Raw genomic sequence first — 21,673 nt, 5'->3', positions numbered from 1 at the left:
TGAGACGTACTACAAGCAGCTGGTGGGTAGTTTAATGTATCTCACTGCTACGAGACCTAACATGATGTTTGTTACTTGTCTCATAAGTAGATACATGGCAAAACCAATGGAGATTCATCTACAGGCAGCTAAGAGAGCACTTCGATACTTAAAAGTGACTGTGAACTATGGAATTCATTATAAGAAAGGAGGAGATGGTGAGTTGTTGGCGTTTACTAGATAGTAACTATGCTTAGGAGATATGGAAGACAGGAAGAGTACATTTGGTTACGTGTTTTCAATGAGTTCAGGTGTTGTTTCATGGTGTTCAAAAAAGCAGCCAATTGTGACTTTATCAACCACAAAAGCTGAGTTTGTGGCAGCTGCAGTCTGCTTGTCAAGGAGTCCGGATGAAAAGAATATTAAAGGAGCTGACATTCTAATGGAAGTCTGTACTACTGTGATGTGTGACAACAGTTCAACCATTAAGCTGTCAAAGAATCCAGTTATGCATGGTTGCAACAAGGATATTGATGTGAGGTTTCATTTCTTAAGGAATATTACTAAGGAGGGTACAATTGAATTAGTTCATTGCAGGAGTCGAGGATCGGTGGCGGACATAATGACCAAACCATTGAAGCTTGAAGTTTTGCGAAGCTTCAAAGTGCTGGGGGAGTATGTGAAATTTCTGGTATGAACTAATTACTTCACATTTAGTTTAAGGGAAGGAATGGAGGAGTTTACTGCGCTTGTTTACTGACACGTTTCTGTTAGAATAATGTCCTAGTATTTAGGGACATCTACTTGTATTTGAATTCCAAGTTTCATTACCACTTAGCTTTATTTCCTAAGTGGGCTGCTTTCTCGTTTATGTTAAGATCGTGTATTGAATGGCTATTTAAGCCCAAATTATTATTAATAAAACTAAGTCATTCAATCTAGCTTGTTGTGTTCTTGTCCTTAGTTTCTTTTAGGTCAAAGTTCCCAACAATCATTCACCGGAGTTGAACTCCAGAATCAACGAAAAGACCCGGAATAGTCGACTTGGTGCATCTGTGTCTTACCATATCCATTTTCCTCTGACTTGGCACTACTAAAAAAATGGCCAAAGAGCACGGACATAAGAACACAAATATAGTATTGTGCCCTCTTCCCTAATATTATGCACAAATAAATTTTATTTGTGCTCTTTTCGTATAAAACACCAATAATTGTGCCAATTCCGTTTCTCATCCTCATTTTCGTATTGTTATAGGCTATAGCTGTTATGTGTCCATCTTTTTTTTTTTTTTTCTTTTTTTTTTTCTGGTCATGCAGTTCTACTGGGTATAAGAATTTAGATCAAATCCTTTCATCGTGTATTAATGTAAGGATGTCATATTGTCAGATTGTTATGTGAACACAAACCATTCGGGATCCTTTTCCTTTTTATAGTGTGTTTACTAATCAGGAATTGGAATTCTCATCAGAATTGAATTCCATTTATGGAGGATTCCTGTGTTTACTTCACATCAACAAATTAAAAAGTAAGTGAGGCCCACAAAAATGGAGAAATTCAATTCTTGGGTGAGAGGTGGTATTCTAATTCATGGAGAACTAATCTATTAGGAATTCATCTTTTTTACCCATTATATCCTCACACAATTTTTAAAATTCCAAATTTGTCATCTACCTTAACCTAACAATGAGGACATTTTAGTAATTAGAACCACTCCTACCTCAATTCCATATGGTTTAGTAAACAATTTCAATAGGAATCCGAAATCTAACTTCCCTCAATCCATATGGTTTAGTAAACAATTTCAATAGGAATTTGAAATCTAATTCTCCTCAATTCAATTCACCCTCAATTCAATTCCTCATAATCCAATTACAGATTAGTAAATTAGTAAATATGTCATTAGTTACATTAGAGGGAATCGAACCCTTAACTTATGTTAAATTTAATTAATCACCCCGACCTCCTACACCAATTTTTTTGGGGGAAGGGATAGGCAGGGCATGATGTCAGGTGGAGAGAGAGGACTTGATCTCTAGATGACAACTTAAGTCTGGTGTTTTATTTTTGGGAGCTTTCATTTTAAGACACTATATAGTTTACTAATTTAAAATATAGAAATACAATTTCATCTAATTAACATAAGGCCAAAGCCCAAAAAGTAGTACTAATTTTACAATAATGTAATTAAAAAACATCAAAATTACACACAATGCCACTCCTTTAAAAGCAAGCACACTATGCCACATGTCTACCTTCAGTAATCTCCCTTCCAAAGCAAGCAAACATAAGGTCAGCTACACAATCAGTAGGCCAGCCACCACAGTGCCGTCAAGTCCCTTCCACCACCACCACCCGACCAGCCGCCGCTACCTACCGCCACCACTCATCACCGGCCAACCACTGCCACCTGTCGCCACCCATCTCCGACCAACCGGGGACTAACTCCATTGCTCTTTATTCACCCTAAAAAAATAGAAGAATTTGTGTCATTAAAGGGACTCGAACCTTGACCCTCAAAGGAGGAAGCCTCACTCACAAATCACTACACCAAACTTGTTTTTGTGATATCTATTCAATTACACAATATTTATATAAACAATCATTGATTTAAAAAATAAAAATAAAATAAAATTATTTCAACACAGATTCATGCAAAAACTGTATTAAAAAAAAAACCAAAACCAAAACTACAAACAAAACACAAAAACAAAACCATCAAAAGGCCTCGTAGAAGAAGAATTACACAAGAAAATTGTCGTGGCAAACAAACCAAAGAAAGAAAAGGCCAACACAAAACAAAAGATGAAAATAGAGAAAGGGAAAGCAAAAAGGGAAGCTGGAGAAGAAGAAGAGGAAGATGAGGTTGTTGATTACAACAATGATGTGGTCAACCTAATTTGAGAAAAGATTTGTTATATATCTCTATTGTCATATAATCTTATAACAAGATGCAACAAACAGAAATGGAACAAGAAATTGCACTGCAGTTTCGATCAAAAACTAAAACAAACGGAAATTGCAACAAACTAAAACTGCAACGCAGATTTATGACAACATTTGCTCAAATTTGCAAAGAAACCAAAAGGCAAAGCCATTATCAAAGTACTAAAACTAAGTTCAAAACACATTTAAGTCGATGAGCAATTCTAGCATTCCCATAGACTTGGAAAAATTATTCTAAAATTGAAATATAGAACAGGAAACTGCATTGCAGTTTCGATAAGTAAAAAAATGCAACAAACAAAAACTTCAATGTAGTTTATAAAAAAAATATGCCCAAAAGTGAAAAGAAACCAAAAGGCAAAGCCATGATCAAAGTACTAAAACTAAGTTCAAAACACATATAAGTAGATAAGCAGTTGTAACATTCCCAAACTTGGAAAAATTATTCTAAAATCGAAATATGGAACAAGAAATGCGCTGCAGTTTCTTATCAAAAATTGCAACAAACGGAAATTGCAGTGCATTTTATGACAAAAAATCTGCTCATATTTGCATAGAAACTAAAAGGCAAAGCCATGATTAAAGTACCAAAACTAAGTTCGAAGCGCATTAAGTCGTAATATTCTCATAGACTTGCAAAAATCATTCTAAAGAGAAATATGGAACAAGAAACTGCATTGCAGTTTATAAAAAAACTGCAACAAATAGAAGCTGCAATGCAGTTGAAGAAAAAAAATCTGCTTAAATATGAAAAGAAACCAAAAGGCAAAGCCATGATCAAAGTACTAAAACTAAGTTCAATACACATATAAGTAGATGAGCAGTTGTAACATACTCATAGACTTGGAAAAATTATTCTAATATCAAAATATGGAATAGGAAACTGCATTGCAATTTCTGATATAAAAAAATGCAACAAATAGAAACTTCAGTGCAGTTTATGAAAAAATATATGCCCAAAAGTGAAAAGAAACCAAAAGGCAAAGCTATGATCAAAGTACTAAAACTAAGTTCAAAATACATATAAGTAGATGAGCAGTTGTAACATTCCCATAGACTTTGAAAAATTATTCTAAAATCAAAATATTGAACAGGAAACTACACTCCAGTTTCTTATCAAAAATTGCAACAAATGGAAATTGCAGTTTCTGATAAGAGCACATTAATTAGCATATTTGTATCTTCAATAGGCATAATAGGCCCAGCGAAGAATAAAGATTATGAATTTACATAAGAATTTGGTCAGTTTTGAGATTCTCAACTTCAGAGATAGACAACAACGAACAATTGAGTTTCAAAATTCGGAAAGAATGTCACTTTGTTGCCTTCAACATATATATTACCATTGTGTTAATATAGGATTGGAAACTAAAGAAAAGAAATTATCCAAACAGACACAACAAAATTTCTAATTGTAGGAATCTAAAAATCTATCCAGCCATCAAAAACTTACTGTGAGGGGCCATCCTTTTAAAGTCAAATTGTTACCACCTGATTTGATCCTGAAACAAAAGACTTTAACATGTAAGCTACAAGCATAATTATACAATACCACATTCCAAGTTCAAGAAGAAACTGAAGAAAGGCCAAGAAGAACAAGCAAGATATATGAACTAAGAGAACCATACCCATCATTAACAAAATTCCATGCAACTTGAGCAAGGGCACTATGAGCTACTTTGAATTTCTTTATTGCCTCAACCATCGGTTTATATGGATGGTTTACATTAAGATCAAAAGCAAGAGTTGCAAGAACAACCCTCTCTCCAAGTAAAATCAACTCTTTATGCTGTTCATATACGTCCTGCATGATTGTTGCAAATGTGTGAGAATAGATAAATAATTGCACAATAAATTAAAATCAAATTTGGATAGTAGTTCTGGAATAAAAGAAACATTAAAACCAAAAAGGGAAAAAGAAACATTAAAATCAAAAAATTTATTTATTTATAAGAATGAAATCCTTACGAGCTATAACATTAAGTTCACAACAAAATAGAGTGAAAATTGCATATCAACCTAGCAATTTAGAAAGCAGTGAACATGCAAGTGAAGACCAGAGAACGTGTATGTGAACTTTTTCAGCAAAAAAGAAGAAAGCCGAAATTTGACATTTTATTGAAACCAACTGACTTGCAAAGCATTCAGTGGATTCTCAGTTCTTGAATCACCTGTTTACTATTTAGGAAATCAGAATTACCTTGTTGATTGTCAAGGTATCATCTGAAAATACGATAGATTTTCTAATGAATCAACAATTCATCAATTATCTTGTGTAGCAAAAAAAAAGTGAATCAAATTATAAAATTCTTAAGTGGGAAGGATAAAAGGAGCTATAGGCCAACAGCCTCTGCCTACAAAGATAGGCTAATCAGCCTTCAGGGGTGCACTCAATAACTGGATTTTCTTACTTGAAAAGATCTAATGATAATTGAATAGGAATAGAGCAAAGGAAACATGAGTACCTGAAGGCTGCATAACAGTTTAATAGAATTTAGTCAATAAAATAAAACATCTTCCCTTTTTCTTTGATACGAATCATTTTCCCAATTAATTTCACCTTAATCGTTTGTGGGATAGGAAACTTAACAATTCTACAAATGAAAGTTCAACAATACACACTGAGGGTTCACCCAACATTACAATTGCAAAAAAGCAACATAATCTTTAAAACACTACAATCGTGACCAAGAAGCAAATCGTTATTAGAGTTCAGGATAGGGTTTTGACGTACCAGAATAAGATCAAATAGGGTTGAGTGGTCATTGTGCTTGTCACTAATCTTGAACTCAGCAAGATAGCGATCGTAATGCTCTTCATCTTGAGCTAGAAGACCTTGGAGTTGCCGGCGAAGGCCGAAGGGATGGCGACTTGAGAATTCCATCGCAGTGAAGGCTGTGGTTGTCGTTGCTGCGAGAGAGAGCGTGAGAGAGAGATCTAATCTGATAAAAAAGAAACCAACGAATCTTTTAAACAAAAAGGGTATAATTGTCTTTTCAGTGATTAATATAAGGTGGGCCAACGAATCTGGACTTCCTCTTTGGCCAAATCCAAAACAAAATTTCATTCCTAGGTATTAAAACCCAAACAGAAATATTGTTTATCTCAACTACTAATTAATAAAGATAGTTATGTGTAATACCTAATTTTTCTTATATTTTTATGGTCCATCCATCATACACTAGTGGACTGGGAAAAAGCTCAATTTAATGATGGCATTACTAGTCCAAAGAGGATTTTGAGATGTTCTTGGAATCTTCTTGTTCATGCATGTTTGTGCCATTAAACTAACAAGAAAATGGAATTTAATAATGCTCTCTCTGTAGGTTGACTTGGCCAAATGAAAAATTGCATAAAAGCTCCAAGAGTAGCAATTACCTCCTTTACCTTAACAAGTATTTTTTTTGTACCCTTTTTTTTTCGCCGTCATTATTCTTGATGTTTATGTTTTTTTTTTCTTTCTGAAAATTCATTTCAACATTATGTCCTTTTTAGTCATTATACACATACCACAACATTTTCACACAAAATTTTATCAAACACTCAGAAATTGATTTTTGTACTAACAATTTTAGTATTCAATTTACCAAACGCCAAACTACTTTCATTCACAACTGATTTCTCTTATAGCGAATATGAAATTGACTATATTCACAGCATAGTAATGCCAAATTGGCCCTAAGTCTGTGTTCTTATTCCTCGTTGATGTGATTAAGTTTTGTATGCAACTGTAATACCATGTTATGGGCCCTCCTCTGAGGTATTGAAAACTTTTATGGGCTGATTAACAAGCAATTGTTTTGGGCTCTCCTCCAAAATGGACCAGTAAGTAATTTGGGTTGGGCCATAAGCAAAGCTTCATAGAAATAAGGCCCAAGATTGAGGTAGAGGACCTTAGATCGGCCCAGCCAGCCCAGATTAATCCCCGCGAGTCTCAGTTGATTTTCAGGTGGAATGTGAGAGTGGAAATGGCTACCTTGGCGTTCGCGAGCCTGACATCTCCTCCATTCTCGTCGGCGCGAAGGTCTCTGTCCATCCATGGCAGATTCTCTTTCCTCCATAAAACGCTGGGTTGGGGTCGGAGTTCTCTGCTGCTTCCCATAACATGTTCTTCTTCCGAATCCGAGCCGAACCAAAACGCCGACTCCGATGCCAAAACGGCGTCGTTGGCGCAGTCGTCTTCGAGTAGCTTGACCGACAAACTATATGTAGGGCTCGGAGGCGTGGGGTTTCTAGAAACGACGTACTTGACGTATCTCAAGCTAACGAATTCCGATGCCTTTTGCCCAATCGGCGGTGGTAGCTGCGGCGACATCCTCAGCAGCGATTACGCCGTCGTTTTTGGTACTCTCTTCAACTCCATATCCAACTGAATTCAAATATACAATCACCCAAAACAAGAAAATTTGAAACTTTCGACTGGCCTTTTGTGAATTGGAATTGAATTACATTGATTGTATGCGATGTTTTGAAAGAAGGGTCCTTTTGGTTTTCTCAGGTGTTCCTCTTCCATTGTTTGGGATGGTTGCATATGGTTTAGTCGCTACTCTTGGTGTGCAGCTGTTGACTGCAAAGAAGTTGCCTTTTGGGATTGGTGAATCTAATGCTCGCCTGGTTTTACTTGGGACTACAACTTCCATGGCAGCTGCTAGCGCTTGTTTTTTGTACATTCTTAGCACTAAATTTTCAGGAGCTTCTTGCTCGTATTGTTTGTTATCAGCTTTGCTCTCTTTCACCTTATTTTTCATCACTTTAAAGGTTAGCTAGCTTTTTTCTGTTTTTCATTTTCATTTTCTTTGATTTGATGTTATTGGCAATGTGTAGAATTTTGGTGGGTTTATTATACTGTAGGATTTAGGGTTGGAAAAAGTACAGAAAGAGGTGGGCTTGCTGCTGTGTATAGCTAGCTTGGTGTTTGTGACTCTCAACAGGTCATATAGTGCTTATCCGCCTGTCTCCTCAAGGTGATTAGCCACGCTCATGCTATTTTGTTTTTCATTTTCATGAATATGTTAGTTTGGCAAGCTATTCAATGATATGAACACATGTTCTGCTCTGAAGCTCAATCTTTTAGGATTATGGGCATGCCCTTCCAACTAACTTGACACAGGAGGAAATAAAAATGTATACTTTATAAGAGTGGCAGTATGATTAATAGGAAATATAGGAGGTTGATAAACATAAGTGATGTAATGACTTTCATTAGTTCTTTAAAAAAAATTATTGTAAAGGACGTTCTACTTCACTTTCAGAATTTTTTGATAAGCAATTGATTGTGAACTGCCAGTTTGATGGTTATTTATATGAGTTGGATTGTTGTTTTTCTATGTAGTCTATTTAATTGAGACTGAAGGTGTTGGCTACTTGACTATTATATAGATGAAATTAAGATCAGTATTGTGTGTTTATTGACCTCATCAAACCTTTCCCATGGTTTGGTTGGATCTAAATCACCAAGTCAATACTTATTTGTATGATCACAAATATCATCTTGGTAGATTATGTTAGCAGGTTATTTTCTTTGTCGGTTTTCTGTGTTTATTGCGCTCATGTTTTTTTATTATTACTTATGTTGTTAACAGCCCGTCGGAAATTGATCTTCCATATTTTACAACTGAGATAACAACACCGTCAAGTCCTTTTGCTATAGCTCTTGCAAAGCATCTGAATGCTATAGGTGCTAAAATGTATGGGGCTTTCTGGTGTTCGCATTGTGTAGAACAAAAACAGGTACTTTGCCCTTTTAATTCCTAATTAAATGTGATTCAGTCATGAAGTTCGTCTCTTCATCATCTCTTTCTAGATTTTCCCTAGTTTCTTCCAGTGAATAATATTCAAAAAGGCATTATCCATAAGTCTTGCTCCTGACCAAGATGTATCTGCTTTGTATTCTATCTTTTGATGTATCATATCATTTGTCTTGTCCATCGGGTAGATGTTTGGACGTGAGGCAGCAAAGCTGCTGAACTATGTTGAGTGCTTCCCTGGTGGATTTAGGAAGGGAACTATAATGGATAAGGCATGTATTGATGTTGGAATTGAAGGTTTTCCTACATGGGTGATCAACGGGCAGGTGATGAATCCCATCATAGATACTATTCAATATTTTCATCTGGCATCCCTATTTATATACATTCTCATGCAAACCTAGCAATAAGAACCTGTTGCTGTAAACTAGATTAAGATAGATGTACTTGGTTCTCATAAAGCTTGGCGCTTCTTACAGGTTTTGAGTGGAGAAAAAGATTTTACAGAGCTCGCACAGGAATCTGGGTTTGAGTTGAATGAATCGAGTCCTCCCCCATAGATTAAGCCATTGTGTTTAGTATGCCATCACACGTAAAGATCATAGAAAACTTGTTGCATTATTACATAGCCGATCATTGATCGCGACGACTGGGAGGCACCTTGGGGTGTTCATTATCTTGTACAACTCTTGCCTGTAACTGTAAGCATTTATTACATTTCACTGGAATGAAGAAACTAGTTAGATGTGTAGATTGGAAACTTATTATTGATTTACAAGATTTAACAGAGTCCCTTGTAATATGTTTACCCACCAAACTTCTTGTCTGTAATGACTTCTGTGTAAGCAAGCATGGGTCATAAGTCCCCTTTAAGATGAACAATAAAGTCGCAACCGAAGGACAATCTTGGGCATTCATACAGAAACTGGACAAAGGGATTGGGTGTGGACTCTGCTGAAGTCTTGAGCTAACTTTAATTTATATTATCATCAACCAATATAAATGGAATAGAATAATTCCTATTGGATTAGATGATGAGATCGTGCTCCCTGTGGAAGTTAGCTGCCGTAAGATTATTGTTGAGTTTTCTTTAAATTATTATTTTTGTCTACGTGGAGCTTATATAAGCATAAAAAGTTTGCATTGTTTACTACGTAAGCATTTAACCTATTTACTAACGGTCTGATTAACGGATAGGATAATTTGTGGAATTGAGTTCCTTTTCTTTTCTATTTGGTCAAAACATTTGTTTGAAGTTGCGTATACGTTTTTCAGTAGGAGCCATAGTCTAAAGTATATTAAATATATATGATTTAAAACTTACATGTTAGAGTTGAATATTTCGGATTGAATCATAACTAATTTATTTTAAAGAGGCTATTAACTTAAATTATAAGTTATCGATTATTAAGTGTATAGTAGAGGAGGGAGGTCAAACAATTGGAGGTGGGGTGGTGTGGGCGCGAAGGCCACTAGTCTAGGAGTGGCTCTGTTCCTAGAAGAGAGTTTCTCATACACACACTACTAAAGTATTATAAAGTTCGAACTTTAATATGAGACAACTAGTCTGCAAATCAAAGACTTTTTTTTTCAATAAGCTATACTTCGTTGGGAAAATATGGGCTTTTATATCCTCTTCCATCTTTCTTTGTTTGGCTTCATTTACTTGAACTATCCACAAATCATTCATGCCACCATCAGCAGTCAGCAATCCAAACCGCTATCCGACGCGGACACACCGGGCCCCACTTGGCCCGCTCAAAAGTGAAGATGCCTTGGAATATTCCCTCGCCCCTTGAATTCCTGATCCAGTCACGAAAATAATTACGCTTGTCCTCGCCTCCATTCCTCCTCATCAATCAACCAACCCTCTCTCGCCTCGGACGCCATCAAATTCCACTACCCCTTCTATAAATTCCCTCACTCTCTCCATCCAAACAAACCACAACACCCAAAAAAAAAATGCCTACTCAAATATCCGAATCCGAGCAACAGCAACTCATCGAAAAGCTCGACATCTTCAGAATCAAAGGCAGAGACAAGCGCGGCCGCTCTATCCTTCGCATCATCGCCAAATTCTTCCCAGGTATATATATATATATATATGTATTCATCTTTTTATTTATTTTATTTTTTGGTCGAAATTTCGTGATTTTTATTTTATTTTTCATTTTGATGATTTAATTAGCGAGGATTGTGAGCGTGGATGCTCTGCGCAAATATTTGGAGGAGAAAATATTTCCAGCATTAGAGAAGAAGCCGTTCGCGGTGTTGTACGTGCACACCGGAGTTCAAAGGTGCGAGAACTTCCCCGGAATCTCCGCCGTCCGATCAATCTACGATGCGATCCCGATCAACGTCAAGCGCAATCTCGAAGCTGTGTATTTCCTCCACCCTGGCCTGCAAGCCCGCCTCTTCTTAGCCACCTTCGGCCGCTTCCTTTTCACCGGAGGGTAATATTAATTAATTAATTATTAATTCTTTTGGATAAGCGCATTTTAGCATCTGTTTAGTTTCCTGAGCTAACGTGCTCGAGGGCTGCAGGGTGTATGGGAAGCTGAAGTACGTGAGCAGGCTCGATTATCTGTGGGAGCACGTGCGGAGGAGCGAGATTGAGGTGCCTGAGTTCGTGTACGATCATGATGAGGACTTGGAGGACCGTCCGATGATGGACTACGGATTGGAGAGCGATCATCCGAGGGTGTACGATGCGCCCGCGTTTGATTCGCCTGTGTCTATGTACTCCATGAGATGCATCTCATAGTCAACAATTAATTAGGGTTAGAAGTTACATCGGATGTTTCCATTGGGCCTTCCAGTTAGATCAGTCAGCCAATGGTTTAGTTGCGTCTTTGTTCTCTGTTACGATTTCTTTTGATAAATACTTTTGTATAAATCCAAAATCCAAAATTTCAGTGTTCCTTAATAGAGGACTTATCTTCTCACGTACAATAATTACTCGTAATGGAAGAGATAGACATTAAATATTAACCTAATCGCATTCTTTGATCGGATCGAAGCCCGGCCTAAAAGGTATCATTGGATCCTTATGTTTTTATGTATGCTTGATTAGATTGGAGTGATTTACCCCAATTCCATCGGCACAATTCAAACTTTTTTCTTTTGTTCTGCTCAATGTGTCATTTCTAAGGTTATTGGGCTAGGCAAACTCCTCAAGAAGAGAAGGCCTGCCTTGACAGGCAAAGAAGACTGACTACCTCTTATTAATATGACTTCACTTCTGCTATAAATGAAGTGGAAACCTTCCCTTCCCATCACTGACTGCATATTGCCTTCTATGAACTCATGCCTAATTCAGAGGAAAAAAATAAAATTATAAAACGTATTTAGCGACGATGCGAACACATCAGATTTAGAGATTATATGTGATATTTCATAGGATCAACCACAAGGCAACCAGATTACGACCAGATACCATAATTTTAAGTAACTCAGTGCCTACATGGCAAGTGTGGTTTGTTTTTTTGCTTTTAGGCGTAGGCCAAGTTGAAGGTGGCAAAAAGATGTTACAGGAGCCTGGATTATATGGGAGTGGCAAGAAACTACCATCTTCTAAGTTGAACGCACCAATCTTAAACATTTGGTAAAGCAAGGATCAGAGAAATAAATGCAGCTCCTTTGACATCCAGGAAAATCCCCAGCAGGAACAGAGAAGCTGCCAAATAGAATGTAAAACTTGTAGAGATTTTCTGGTTTCAGTTTTTCATATTAACATTGAACCACTTACAATAATATATGTACAAAGAGAGTTGGCTTCCTCTCCAAGCCCCTAAACAGAAACAAACAGCTGGAACAAACAGCTAGTCTTGTCTTCCTCTCCAAGCCCTGGGACTCCTGAAGTCAATCCCCCAATTTAGGGAATTAAGGCTACCAACCTTATCCTACCAACTAGCTCATTAAACTACTAACAAACAAACCAACTAACTAAAAGAAGCAACAGTTATTATTTCCCACACGCAATATCCTACCATCCAAACCTTCCATCTCAACCCATTTCCTCTCAACTGCATTCAACTTGTAAACCCTGAATTTAACCGGAAATAAGTATCTCCGGTGTCTTTCCACTAGAAGTATCTCCCCCAGTGACTCCACTAAATTCTTGATGAAATGGACGCTGCTGCCATGATCAGGACTTATCGGAGATGCAATCAGTGTCATCTCCAAGGAAGGATCAACCACCACAGCTGTGCCATTGTGGCAAACAGCATAGAACTTTCCCTCAAAACAAATAACATCTTCAAAAACCTCAGAGGTATCGAGCATGGTGCACATTTCAATGTCAGGGCCTAATTTGCAGTGGTATAATTTTCCAGCCGCAACAACCATGATTGCAGGCCAATCAGGGCTCAGTGATATGGCCACTCTGTAACTACTAACACTACGGTCAGAGTGGTACATGGTGTAAGTTTTTGCCAATTCAAATACTCGAAATTCCAACAAGTTTAGTAGCTTTGGAAACACCGACTTGGGCAAACGCTTTATGTGGAAAGAGGAGGAGAGTGGATGTAACATGCTAGGTTCACCTGATTCTCCTTCCCTGAGCCTAACCACCCAACCCCTTGTACTCGGAGTCGAAGCAGAATCATCTGAGTTTATGTTGGGAGGAGGTACTAGATGGTAGACTGTGTCCTCGGTGATGGTCAAGAAAAAGCAGTTAACAGGAAAAGGAAACTTCATCATAATTCTGATGGGAAAACGGGGTTGTTTCTGATCAAAGGGAGGAACAGATGATCGCCATGACCTACAGATGGCACGAAATCGTGAGACATCGGTTTTAGTTTTGAGGCGCTTTCCTACGGCCTCTAGTAAGTCGGTTGGAAGATTGTTCCATGGGACGACTCTATCAGCCATTTACACGACTTTGAGAAGTTGCTGCTCTATAATCAGAACAAAACAAGGCATTAAGATGTGTTTCAGAGCACTTGGGTTGTGTCGATCCTCGCCTTAGAAAGCAATGTGTGGCCTGCCTAATCTGATATACACAAGAAAGAAACATTGGTTTCTTCTTGTATTTATAAAGTATTCAAGAGGACTGGCTTTTATAAAATATTGACCCAACATATAATCAGAGACTGCTTTTTTTAAAGGACCTAAGCGAGGTCGAGGTTGACAAAAGATTTTGATTAAACAAGGTTCTCTTGAAGATTCTATAAAAACAAAAACAAAAAATGTTTTGTCTTTTTAAGATTCTGTCGTACTAGCTCTGCTCCAAACTTTATATATTACTCCGTTTTAATTTTCTCCCTCTCCACAAGCAATGGCCAGTGAAAGAGTAGTCCAATGGAACAATCTTCCGAGTGAATTACTAGAGGCCATCGGGAAATCGCCTCGACACCATAATCGACGTTTCTCTTGCAATCTGTCAGTCATGGCTGTCATCTATTCCTCCCTTTGTTCATCTGAAACAGCCCCATTTTCCTATCGAAGTTTACATGGACTTTCGGTTTAGTCTATATCACGTCAACGCTAGGGTTAGTGGCTTTAGAGTGGCCATATCTATGAACCCTTTCTGTCCTGCCCTCATGGTAGTTGCTGCTGGAAAATTATACCATTGCAAATTATTAGGGGTTGACATTGAAACATGTACCTTACTAAAGGATATAAGAACCTCTCAGTTCTATTATAGAGATGTTATTTTTATGAGGGAAAATGATATGCTAGCTGTTGCTGAGGAGCGTACAATTGTAGTGGTTGATTCGTCTTTGGTGATGACAACGATTGCACCTCCGGTAAGTCCTCCTGGTGGTGGCTGTGAGGTTGGTCGCCCTAAGAACTTGGTGGAATCATTGGGGAAGACACTTTTAATTGATAGATATCCAAAGTACAATGAAACAAGGCCGTTATATTCCTTTCGGGTTCAAGGTTTACAAGCTGAAAGCAGTTGATGGGAAGCAATGGGTTAAGATGGGAGGTTTGGAATTGGATGGTCAGATATTGTTTCTTAGAGATAATTGTTACTCCTCAGTTTCTGCTCAAGATTAATTAGTAAGTTAATACGGTATTACTAAACTTAAACAGAATGATGATATCAAGTAATCCTTGTTTAATGTAGATGAGCCACACTGTGATGTCATGGGGGTTCTAATGCATGTTATGCTCTTTTTGGGTTGGCTCGAAAAAATCAAAAATAAAAACCCTTTGGGCCATTTAGTTTGTATTTTGGGCTCTGACGGCCCTTTTGTTTTGGCGAAAATGGTCCATCACTCACTTCCCCGAGTTCATAAAAGTGCAAAAAGAAAAGCGTCTATCAGCTCATCCCACTCTCTCACTCACATTTTCATCTCTGCAAATCCAAACCCAGCGCAACATCTTCAGACTGAAAGGTAGAACAAGTTTTCAAATTTTTGGCACAGCGTGTCGTATATACGGTTCTAAAGTTTCAATTTTTTCCTTTTCATGAAGTTTGATGTCGTTTCAGCGCTCCTGGTTTCAGTTTTCATTGATGCTTTTTGGGTGAATAAATGTCTCAAAACTTGCATTTGAATGATGGGTTTCATCTATTTCTAGCTTTAAATAGCAACCGTTTGCATAGGAATTGGGCTTACCTTGTAGTTGTTCTTTCAGTGAATATTGGCTCTTTTTGAATGATGGGTTTATCTATTTATTTTGGAGAAATCGCATACCTTGTTTGTATATAAATTATATTGATAATTAGTTTGCATTTTCTTAAATCTGAGAGGTTTGCTCAAACTGCACCAGCACAATTAAAACTTTTTTTTTTTTTTTGGCTCAATATATGCCATTTTTTGTTGTTGAGGTTATTGATGTTTATGGCAGGCATGGTTTTCTTGAGCTGGGTTAGGCCAAGTCCTGAAGAACAAAAGGCTTGCATTGGCAGGTAAAAAAGACTGCTCTTAACTTGATATGAGTTCATTTGTGTTATCAAGGAATTTGAAACATTGTGTGAACTCATCATGCCTGCTGCTTATAACCAGGTCAGGTAGCTTTAACTATGAGGCTAAATTCAGGGGAGCTACTGCTAAGTCCCTGTCTTCCCTCCAAGAAGACAAGGGGCTCTCAAACAATGGTTTCTTGTTCAACCATGCGCGCGTTTTGGTTGGTTCTGGTGTTGACACTTATGAAAAGGGCAAGAGAGCTCTTCAGGACTGGAGGTCAGCCCATGTTTAATTCTCTACATGTAAAGAAATCTCAGTTGAGAAGGACAACTTAATCTTATGGCTGGTTGTGTGTGGTTTGGCAGACATTTTGGACTGAATTGGGCATTTGTTGATCCAAAGACGCCGGTTCAAAATGGAGTTAAGTTCTGTGTTTGCGTCAAGGAGTTTCTGCCATGGGTCATGATGCCTCTTCAGGTTGTATATGTAAATGAAAATAGACCTAGTAAACAGTCCATGGCCTCTTTTCGTTTCGGAGGTGGTACCCTTCAAGGCCACTTGCTGGTTAGTTTTTGTTCACTTAGTTGAATTATATTTGTGTGTTTTTGGTTTCAAATGAAATATATGAATCCTCTGATTTGTGGTCTGCAAATTTTGTGCAAAACAGGCTGGGGAAGAACGATTCTCAATCGAACTGGATGAGAACAACCAAGTGTGGTACGAAATACTTTCCTTCTCAAAACCAGCTCACCCTTTGTCATTTATTGGATACCCATACGTAATGCTTAGGCAAAAGTACTTTGCTCATCAATCTTCTAATGCAATTATGAAACATTTGAATGCTTTGAAATCCTAGTGCATGTATATATGCTAGTGGAATTCTGCTTATATAAAAGCTTCATTGCCCTTTCTTATCTTCTTTATAAGTTTAACTGTTCTGAACAAGTCATAACTAGCACAAAAAACTACGCTATAATATTTGTTTGAAGCAACCACATTAAAATGAGAGTACATGTTAAAATAAAATATCAAAATCTGCAGTAGGTTATGCCTAAACTCACAATCTCCATCCAGCTCCGCATATAGATCAGGCCTTTGGCCATGTTGGGGATGGGCAAAAGATAATAGCAGAGGCTGGATATGTTCGCAGGACGACGCAGCGACCATCGAAGTTGCTCTATCTACCTTTACATGTGGCCTATTACATGAAGAGAGATAGGGATAAGGAGGCACTGCAAGGTTGACAACTAAATTTCTCTCTCCTTAAAGCTCATAATCGGCGTCCAGCTTTGCACCGATCAAGCTTGGGGAAGTTGGAGATTGTGATACTTCAGTCAAGCACTGAAAGATCCAAAAAAACTACCTATAGTAAACCACATTACATGAAACAATAAATTTTCAAAAAAGAAATTACAGTAGTGTGTCAAAACTCACATGACCATCCAACTTAGCACCGATCTAGCCGCCAAGATCTAAGTCTAATTTTCTTTTTTTTTTAATTTTCTTGAAAACCAAGTCCAAACCCAAACCCGACGCCAAATCTTCTTCTTCCTTTTCTTTTCCTTGCTTGACAACCAAGTCCAAGTTGGGGGTGGGCAGAAGATATTATCACAGCTTGGATAATATGTTAGGGGCAAGTGACTGCCAAAATCTAATCGGAAAACTCCCATCTCACTAAACATTCCTCCAAACTCACCCTCCATATTATTCTTCATGTAAAAGAAATTAGAGAAATAAATGCTATTTCCCTCGCATCCTGGAAAATCTCTAGCAGAAACAGAGAAGCAGCTGTCATCCCCCACGAGCAATATTCGATCGCTCAAAGCATCCCTCTCATCAACCTCAATCCATTGATTTTCAGCTGTGTTCAACTTAAAAACCTTGAATTTAAGCTCAATGTCGAGCCACTTGTCTAAATAACTATCTTCTCCCATTGTACTCGGATACCTATCGACTAAGAGCAACTCCCCCAACGACTCCACCAAACTCTTCTTGTGATCACCGCCCAAACAAGCTAATATTGGCGGCGCAACTACTTTCACATTCAGACAAGAATCAACCACTAGAGCTTGTCCGTCCCGGCAGACAGCGTAGAACTTCCCTTCGTAAAAAATAACATCTTCATAATCATAATGTTGATCATGATCCAACTGAGAGACCTCAATGCAGTTGTTAACGTCGACATCTAATTCACCGCGGTATAGTACTCCATCGACAATTATCATGACCGCAGGGAAACTGAGATTCATGGACAAGGCCACCTTATTATTACGGTCCCACCAACCCCCATGATGAATGCTGTAAACTCTTGCATATTCAAAAACCCTAAATTCCAATAGGTTAAATACCTTTGGGAATGTGTGGGGCAGTCTCCCAACAACAAACTGGGAGAGTGGATGCAACATACGAGTTTCACCATATTTTCCTTCTTCAACCTTAACCAACCAACCTCTTTTAAGAGGATCGTCTCTAGGAGGCGCAAGATGAAAGACAATGCTCTCGGTTAGGGTAAAGGTGGTGTTGCTGCCATTGGTGTTTCGAATGAGAACTTTGATGGGAAATTGAAGCTGCTTTTCGAAGTGAGGGATGGAGGACTGCAATGACTTGCACACCGCACGAAATCGAGAAACATCTGTTCTAGTGTTTAGGAACTTGCCTATGCTCTCTAACAATTCACCTGGGATTCTACTCGCCATCCAGGATGATTTTCTTGGTGATTGAAGCTCATTTGAGACTAAAGTTAAAACTAAATACAGAGGGAAGCAAGGTCTTGAGCAGAACATCAGCTTTCATATTTGAATAAGAATCTCAAGAGAATTGGAAAGTTTGGTCCCGGATTATAGGGGTTGATAGATAGAGTCCTACTTGTTTTGGTATTATAGTTATGGGAAGGAAAAAAAAACAGAATTAATGCGTACAATAAATAGTTGTTTTGGTGGCATTATGGTTAGTCAAAACAATATTTTAATTGGTTACGATTTTGGTAACAAATATTGTTGAGGATTTGTATGTTACTTTAAGCAATTGGTAAATGCATTTTTACCACACAATTCCTCAACTACCCTTTTTCCATAATCTCCATCCGAATCATAATCGCCATCCGACTCATCCTGGCCGTCCAACTCATACTGGCCGTCCAGCTTATAATCCCCATACAACTTATAGCAAGGCCTAGTCCAAGTTGGGAGAGGGCAAAAGATTTTAAGAGAACTTGGATCATCAAAATCGAAGTTGAACTCTCCAATCCGGTTGAAGGGTCTTCCTAACGCATTGTACCTATAATGATGTTCCCCAAGAACCTTGGAAAATCTCTAGCAGAAACACTTCTCAACGGCATTCAACTTGAAAACCTTGAATTTGAGCTTACTTGTGCCGCAAGAGGGCGGACATCTATCAACTAACAGCAGCTCCCCGGATGACTCCACCAAATTCTTCTTGCGATAGCCGGCAGAACAAGCTACCGCAGACGCAATTGCTGTCACATTCAGACAAGAATCAACTGCGAAAGCTTTTCAGTCCTGGCAGACAACATAGAAGTTTCCTTTGTGGAAAAGAACATCTTCATAATCATTGCAGTCGGGATCCAATGAAGAAACTTTGATGCACTTTTTATTGTCAACACCTAATCTTCCATAGTGCAATGCAATCTTCGATGGCCAATGACTAAGACATTGACCGCGGGGGAATCAGCTGAGAATTGGAAAGTTTGGCTGTAGAATTAATGACTATTGAGTTATGTATTGCCTACATAATACATACATAAACCCTGTTTTTGTAAAAATCTCATATTGTAATTGGTTGAAGATCTGTTGGGTTTCTTATGATCTGCTGCAAACCTGGCATATAATTTGAGGGATAGATAATAAATAATTTTAAGCTGCACATTTCAAACACAATGATTCTTATTTGATATAAAGTGATACAATTGTCAATTGCAGGAAAGTTGGAGAAAAAAGAAGGAAGTACTTGTAACAAAAAATATGAAATTTTAAACTTAACATGGATCAACAGCCCAACTCATGCACAAGTTCAAGTCCTTTTCTTTTGTTTCTTTCTTTTCCTGCTTCCAAATTCATGTCCAAATCCAAGTCTTCTTGTTTCCTTTTCCTTTGTTGTTGGCTTGGCAACCAAGTCCAAGTTGGGGGTGGGCAAAAGATGTTGTGAAAATTTGGACAATCCGTTAGCGGTAAGCAAGCGCCAGAATCTAAGCAGAACACTCCAATTTGGTTCAACATGCTTCCTCTTCCTAACGCGCTTGTGCGATTATAATGATCATAGAAATAAATGCAGCTCCCCCTGCACCCTGGGAAATCTCCAGTAGAAACAGACAAGCAGCGGTTGTGCCCCGCCACCAATATTCGATCACGCAAAGCTTCCGCCTCAGCCTCAACCCATTGTTTCTCTTCTGCATCCAACTTGAAAACCTTGAATTTAATAAGGTCAGTAGTCATGGGTGGCTTGTCTGCATAGTCAGAATCAGAAGAATCTTCACCATGAACGGGGTTCCGTGCTGCCGCCCTTTGACGAAATATTTCTCTGGCCACAAGAGTACTTGGATCTACTTGCTCCCACGACTGCTTCTTAGAAGAAACTTCATCAAAAGAATCAAAATCTTCTGAATCTGATGAAAAATCAGAATCTTCTGATGAAGAATCAGAATCTTCTGATGATGAACCAGAAGAAGGGGATTGTTCTGTATCCCAATATCTATGAACCAAAAGCAACTCCCCGGATGACTCCACCAAATACTTCTTGGAATTAAGGCCAAAAACACCTTCTATTTGAGACGCGATCACCGTCACATCAAGAGAAGAATCAACCACTACGGCTGTTCCATTCCGGCAGACAGCATAGAACTTTCCTTGATAAAAAATAACATCTTCATAAAACGAGTGTTCACCACCCAACCGAGAGACTTGGATGCACTTTTTACTGTCAACGCCTAATTTTCCATTCCATAATCTTCTCATTCCCACCATCATGACCGAAGGGAAATCGAGATTTAAGGACATGGCCACCCTAGTATTACCAAACCGTCGATCCCTTAAACGTAGGCCATATACTTTGGCCACCTCAAATACCCGATATTCCAATAAGTTGATTAACTTTGGATATGAGTCGGGCAACTGCTTTATCATAAACTGGGAGAGTGGATGCAGCATATGATGAGTTTTGCCCCATTCTCCTTCTCTGACATAAATCAACCAACCCCTTTCGCAGGGATGGCCGGCGGGAGGTGCAAGATGATAGAGTACGCTTTCGGTGAGGGTGAAGCTGGTTCTATTAGCAACAACTTGGATAGGGAATTGCAGAGGAAGCTGTTTTGCAAAGGGGAGAAGAGAGGATCGCCATGACTTACAGACCGCACGAAATCGAGAAACACCAGTTTTTGTGTTGAGACGCTTACCAATTCTCCCTAATATATCATCTGGTATATTGCTCGCCATCCCTAATAATTATGGTGGTGATCCGCCTTGTATATAGTTTGTTAAGTTCAACAATAATATATAGGATGCTCAAGGTTATTTAATGCGCTGGTGAAGCAAAAAAAAAAGTCCTATGAGAATTGGGATTCTTGAATGGCTGATTTCTTGCGCAACAAGCAAGTCAAGGCCACCAGTTAGCTTTCCTTTCTATTTTTGTGTCATTGAGAAAAATTAGCTTTTATATCTCAAAACGAGTCCTATGAGAATTGGAAGTTCACTCAATAACTTCTCCATCCACAAATTCCATATTTGATGTTGATGGTAGAAAAGTTGGAGGAGAAAAGAAGAAAAACTTAAACAAAAATAAATATTTATTTTCCTCATTTTCCTAGATATCAAAGGAAGGGAAACCAAATATTTATAGAGGTCTCCTACAATTATAGTATTAAATATTGTTTATGTTTGGAAACACGAGTTTGAGCATCCGCCTGCGTCGAGGGCGGACCTAGGAAGGGGCTCAAGTGGGCTTAAGTCCAGTGCAGATTTTGTACTTTAGTCTTTATTGTACAACAAAATTCACTATAATTAAATATTAACCCACTTATCTTTTAGAATTCAGCCTATCCTAGCCATCCAAATCAGATTTTTTTTCTCTTCTACCCACTGAAATTCTACCATATTTTCGATAAAAAAAAATATAGAATCCTTCCATATAATATT

The 21,673-nt window shown here is 38.2% G+C and overlaps 5 protein-coding genes and 1 pseudogene across 6 annotated transcripts in view; 4 read left to right on the top strand and 2 right to left on the bottom strand.

Annotated features, from left to right (window-relative positions):
- LOC148914597 (uncharacterized) overlaps positions 1-210 on the top strand; it is a 3,344-nt pseudogene extending 3,134 nt beyond the window's left edge. The window contains exon 2 of the transcript XR_016122743.1: positions 1-210. This exon is cut by the window's left edge and continues 114 nt beyond it. The product of XR_016122743.1 is annotated as an uncharacterized LOC148914597 (transcript).
- Positions 211-6,810: 6,600 nt separating this feature from the next.
- On the top strand, positions 6,811-9,421 carry LTO1 (NAD(P)H dehydrogenase (quinone)s). Its single transcript, XM_008243772.3, has 6 exons — positions 6,811-7,267; positions 7,422-7,681; positions 7,775-7,887; positions 8,506-8,653; positions 8,859-8,996; positions 9,150-9,421. Exons 1-6 carry the CDS (start codon positions 6,892-6,894, stop codon positions 9,228-9,230), a joined length of 1,116 nt encoding a protein of 371 aa, XP_008241994.1. The 5' UTR covers positions 6,811-6,891; the 3' UTR covers positions 9,231-9,421.
- Positions 9,422-10,513: 1,092 nt separating this feature from the next.
- On the top strand, positions 10,514-11,596 carry LOC103340365 (SEC14 cytosolic factor family protein / phosphoglyceride transfer family protein). Its single transcript, XM_008243770.3, has 3 exons — positions 10,514-10,756; positions 10,859-11,123; positions 11,215-11,596. Exons 1-3 carry the CDS (start codon positions 10,633-10,635, stop codon positions 11,432-11,434), a joined length of 609 nt encoding a protein of 202 aa, XP_008241992.1. The 5' UTR covers positions 10,514-10,632; the 3' UTR covers positions 11,435-11,596.
- A 758-nt stretch (positions 11,597-12,354) lies between these two features.
- Positions 12,355-13,653, bottom strand: LOC103340445 (F-box protein SKIP23-like). Its single transcript, XM_016796074.2, has one exon. It carries the CDS (start codon positions 13,540-13,542, stop codon positions 12,616-12,618), a length of 927 nt encoding a protein of 308 aa, XP_016651560.2. The 5' UTR covers positions 13,543-13,653; the 3' UTR covers positions 12,355-12,615.
- Positions 13,654-14,884: 1,231 nt separating this feature from the next.
- LOC103340364 (outer envelope protein) lies at positions 14,885-16,441 on the top strand. The gene is made up of 5 exons (XM_008243769.3): positions 14,885-15,014; positions 15,469-15,529; positions 15,627-15,803; positions 15,893-16,091; positions 16,195-16,441. Exons 2-5 carry the CDS (start codon positions 15,471-15,473, stop codon positions 16,381-16,383), a joined length of 624 nt encoding a protein of 207 aa, XP_008241991.1. The 5' UTR covers positions 14,885-15,014; positions 15,469-15,470; the 3' UTR covers positions 16,384-16,441.
- A 349-nt stretch (positions 16,442-16,790) lies between these two features.
- Positions 16,791-21,072, bottom strand: LOC103340444 (uncharacterized). Its single transcript, XM_089043258.1, has 5 exons — positions 19,537-21,072; positions 18,930-19,002; positions 18,571-18,803; positions 17,192-18,273; positions 16,791-16,868 (listed from the first exon to the last, which is right to left on the bottom strand). Exons 1-5 carry the CDS (start codon positions 20,972-20,974, stop codon positions 16,791-16,793), a joined length of 2,904 nt encoding a protein of 967 aa, XP_088899384.1. The 5' UTR covers positions 20,975-21,072.
- Between the last annotated feature and the right edge of the window lie 601 nt (positions 21,073-21,673).

Source organism: Prunus mume, linkage group LG8 (genome assembly GCF_029339155.1).
Source record: "Prunus mume cultivar Tortuosa linkage group LG8, ASM2933915v1, whole genome shotgun sequence".
Lineage (NCBI taxonomy): Eukaryota > Viridiplantae > Streptophyta > Magnoliopsida > Rosales > Rosaceae > Prunus > Prunus mume.
Note: the sequence above shows the minus strand (reverse complement) of the source record. Positions and strands in the feature narration are given on the sequence as shown.